Raw genomic sequence first — 4842 nt, forward strand, 5'->3', positions numbered from 1 at the left:
ATCCCAAGGTAGTCATTATCTTCTCGTAGCAGTCTAAAAACTTTTGAGGCTCAATAGAAGATGGTGTAGCATCAAATTCCGGTGGCTTAAGATCCATGAAATTATTAATATCCATGGGTTACCCTACAGGTACAATCTAATGATCAACTAGTGGAGGTGCCTGAGAGGTTGCAATATTCAACTGAACTTGTGCCTGCATCTATAAATTAACCTGATAAGCTGGAGTTCGACCCTGATTGGACACCAATGCCTCCAGTACATTCAACATTCTAACTACAACATTGGCAGGCAAGGTAAAGGTAGGTACAGCAACAGGTGTTGCAGCTGGAGTATCATGATCAAACTGGTCTTGAACTCGCTTAGGAGCCACAACTTGGGGCTGCCCCCACTCCTAACTCCATCATGAGGATTAGTCTGTGCCCAAGTTTGAGGCCTGGTCGGATGAGGCCCAACTCGACCACCACCATGAGTAGTATCCTATCAAGCACCACATCCAACAGGTGCATTAGATCGACCAGCGGAGGAAGAACCACGTCTCTTAACCATCTAAGAGACAATATTTAAAGGTTAGACTGAATCCAACTCAATGCACAAATAATGAATGGAAAAGAAAAATTTTCTAGATATTCTGTAGCCTCAAGTTCGTAAGTATGGGCACCTGCATACCCCTGAACAAGAATATACTAAACACTACTCCTTGACCCAGGACCTAAAGACTAGGCTTTGATACTAACATTGTCACGTCCCAAAAACCTCATGGGCGTGACTGGCTCCCGCTAAAAAACTTGTCAGGAGAACCAATTCCCCATACATTCACAATGTCTATAGACGCTGAAATACAAACATAAGCAACTCCAAATGCATGAAATAACCATTATCACAAGATAATTACCAAAAAAGATATCGCATAACGATTAACAAAAACAATGGTAGCTTAATACTTGGTGCTTGAGAGGTGGACGCCCTCTTATGCCATTGTAAGAGTTAGGTGCATTTTGAGTGCGGTGTTAAGGGTCCAAGAGTTACCATTCTTGGGTTCTTAAGATTACAAATTCATTGTGTCTAACTATCTATCTTTGTTTCTTGTTCTAGTTTTATGTTTCCCTTGTATTATTGTAAAACCCGTAGGTTCTAGTTGTTTTAGCATTGCTGTTCTTCATTGTATTTTGCTAATATAGCTTGTTTGTTGGCTGTTTTGAGGTGTTAACACTCTTTGTTCTCTCTATTCTTGCAATAAGTAGCGAATCCGAGAGTGGTCACCAAAATAGTCTCGGGTTTCCTTAACTTGTGGACTATTTAGGGGTATGTTTTCTTGTGTTCTTAGTAATCCTTGGATCATCAATTGGTAGCTATTATTATAAGTAAACTCTGCTAAAGGCAACTGGTCATCCCAATGGCCACCAAAGTCAATAGCGCAAGCTCTAAGCATTTCCTCCAAGATCTAAATAACTCGCTCAGACTATCCGTCGGTATGCGGATGAAAAGCAGTACTAAACTCAACTTACGAGCCCAATGATTTCTAAAAAGATCTCAGAACTCAGCAGTGAACTGTACACCTCAATCAGATATTATTGAGATAGGCACACCATGAAGCCGAACTATCTCCCGAAGGTAAATTTCCGCTAACTGCTTCGCACTATAAGTAACCCGAACTGGTGTGAAATGGGCATATTTTGTAAGTCTATCCACTATCACCCAAACTGATTCGTGCTTCCTGAAAGTATTTGACAACCCAACAATGAAATCCATAGTAATCTTTTCCCACTTCCACTCCGGAATAATCAACTTTTTCATCGTTCCACCAGGTTTTTTATGTTCATTCTTAACCTGCTGACAATTTAAACAACTACTTACATGTTTCAAAATATCAACCTTCATACCTTTCTACCAGTACAATCCGCGCAAGTCTTGATACATTTTTTTTAGCACCAGGATGGATGGAGTACCTCGAGATATGAGCCTTATCAAGAATTAGCTGCCTCACATCACCCACAATGGGAACACACAATCTTCCATGACGACGTAACACACCTTTACCATTAATAGTAAAAGACTTAACAACGCCATTATACACTTGATCTCAAAGCCCAACAAAGTAGGGATCATCATATTGGCAAGTCTTATCTTGCCCAACTAAGGACGACTGAACCACCATAACTGCAAGTAACTTGCCAGGCACCGTGTGATCAATTCAAACTCTATGATTTGCCAAAAACTAAATATCCATAACCATAGGTCTTATTTCTACAGCAATTTGGGCCAAACTACCCATAGACTTCCTACTCAAAGTGTCTGCTACTACATTAGCCTTCCCAGGATGATACAAAATAGTGAGATCATAATCTTTAAGTAACTCTCACCACTGTCACTGTCTCAGATTCATATCTCTTTTCTTGAATAAGTACTGCAAACTCTTGTGATTAGTATACATTTCACATGGCTCACCATAAAGATAATGATGCCGGATCTTGAGTGCAAATACAACCGCGGCGAATTCCAAGTTGTGAGTCGGATAACTTTCTCATAGACCTTTAGCTGTCAGGAAGCATATTCCACCACTTTACCATTCTTCATTAAAACACAAAACAATCCAATTCGAGGTGCATCACAATAAATAGTGAAACCGCCCTCAGCAGTAGGTAAGGTCAAAATCGAAGTCGAAATTAATGTTGTCTTTAATTTCTAAAAACTTTCTTCACATTCCTCTAACCATTGAAAAACCACATCCTTTTGTATTAAGCGTGTCAATAGAGATGGCATCTTCCATAATCCCTCAACAAACCTCCAATAATAATTAGCTAGCCCCAAGAAGCTACGTATCTCCATAACAGTACTACGTTGAGGCCAATCTCAAACTATTTCAATCTTCTTTAGATCAACATGAATCCTATCTCTTGACACCATATTTCCTAAAAATGAAATTGTGCTCAACCAAAACTCATACTTTGAGAACTTGGCATAAAGCTTATGTTCTCTAAGTGTCCGTAACACAACTCTCAAGTGTTATCCATACTCTCCCTCACTTTGGGAGTATACCAAAATGTCATCAATAAACATAATCACAAAATAGTCTAAGTATGTCTTGAATACCCTGTTCATGAGGTCCATAAATGTTGCAGGTGCATTAGTCAATCCAAAAGACATCACAAAAAATTCAAAATGCCCATACCTGGTTCGAAAAGCTGTCTTAGTGATATCTTCAGCCTTAATTCTCAGCTGATGGTAACCTGATCTCAAGTCAATTTTAGAAAAGTGAGTATCACCCTGCAACTGATCGAATATATCATCAATACAAGGAAAAGGATATTTATTTTTGATTGTTACCTTATTCAACTGCCTGTACTCAATGCACATTCTCATCGTGCCATCTTTCTTTTTCACGAATAGCTCAGGTGAGCCCCAAGGTGACATAGTAGGCCTGATGAATCCCTTATCAAGTAACTCCTGGAGTTGAACCGTCTATTATCTCAACTCAGTAGGAGCCATACGTTAAGGTGGAATAGAGATAGGTTGAGTCCCTAGCACTAAGTCAATGTTGAACTCAATCTCCCTTATCTAGGGTAGTTCGGGCAAGTCATCAGGAAATATATCAACAAATTCTTGAACAATGGGAACACTGTCATCAATAATATCTTCTACTCGAGTGTCATGAACAGTAGCAATAAAACCCAAGCACCCATGATTAATCATTTGGCGTGCTTTAACATAAGCTATTACCTTTCCTTGAGTCACATGAGTCATACCTTTCCACGCAAAAGGTGTTTCTCCAGGAATATCAAAATGTATAAGCTTAGGATAACAATCAACAAAAGCGTAACATGACACCATCCAATCCATCCCAATAATTACATCAAAGTCGGTCATTGGCAACACAAATAGATCAACTTTGGTATCCTTACCCTGAACAGATGTCACACAATCCCTATAAACTCTATCCGCTGATAAGGTCTCCCCCATCGGGGTCATGATAATATATGGCACAACAAGAGTTTCAATCCTCCTTTCTAAGAATAAATCAAGAGATGGAGACACATACGAGTATGTAGAACCAGGATCAATAAGAGAATATACCTCATGAGAATTTATAGTGATAATACCTATGACTACTACATTAGATTCCTCTATGTCTTGCCTAGCCATAGCAAAGAATCTCAGTGGTCCACCTATTACTTGAGAACCCTGATCATCGTGTCGACCCTGTCTATGAGTACCCTATGGAGCAATCCTAGCTGGTTGCATGTGAGCATGAGTACCTACAATATCTCTTTACTTCTAAGGAGTAGTGTGACTAGACCCAGAATCTCCCTTAGGACAAAACTTAGCAATGTTCCCTCTCTCACTACAAGTATAACAAGGACCACCAACTCCAAAATAACGTCCAGTATGATTCCTTCCACAATTAAAACATTTCAAACGTTGTTCGGATGGAAAGAAACCATTACACTTCCTCTGTGTCTACTGCTGCTGACCCTGTCTAGCTAGATAAATATTCCTTAAAGATTGGACCACTGACTCTGACTGTGTAGGCCTAGAATGTCCATGATCAACCACACTCTTGCTCCCAAATGAGAACCACTAAACCCACCTGAGTTACGTACCCTCTTATTTTCTTGATTAATCTTTTCCATCTCATAATAGGACTCAGAACAGAGAGCAGTGTCAAATACCTCAGAATAGGACCCATTACGCACATTGCGTATCACTGGAGCACGATAATGACCCTCAAGCCCATCCATAAATTGTCTTACTTTCTCCCTCTGATCTGCAACCAAATATGGCACATACCTGGATAAATAGTAAACTTAGCTTTGTACTCAGTGACTGTCATGGATCCCTATCGTA

The 4842-nt window shown here is 39.7% G+C and overlaps 1 protein-coding gene across 1 annotated transcript; it reads right to left on the reverse strand.

Moving 5' to 3' along the window:
- Nucleotides 1-3555: 3555 nt before the first annotated feature.
- On the reverse strand, nucleotides 3556-4785 carry LOC124895138 (the record flags this gene model as incomplete). Its single annotated transcript, XM_047405586.1, has 2 exons — nucleotides 3556-4212; nucleotides 4599-4785. Coding segments are annotated over 2 exons (844 nt in total), but the record flags the coding sequence as incomplete, so codon positions are not given.
- Between the last annotated feature and the right edge of the window lie 57 nt (nucleotides 4786-4842).

This window comes from Capsicum annuum, unplaced genomic scaffold (genome assembly GCF_002878395.1).
Source record: "Capsicum annuum cultivar UCD-10X-F1 unplaced genomic scaffold, UCD10Xv1.1 ctg80154, whole genome shotgun sequence".
NCBI lineage: Eukaryota > Viridiplantae > Streptophyta > Magnoliopsida > Solanales > Solanaceae > Capsicum > Capsicum annuum.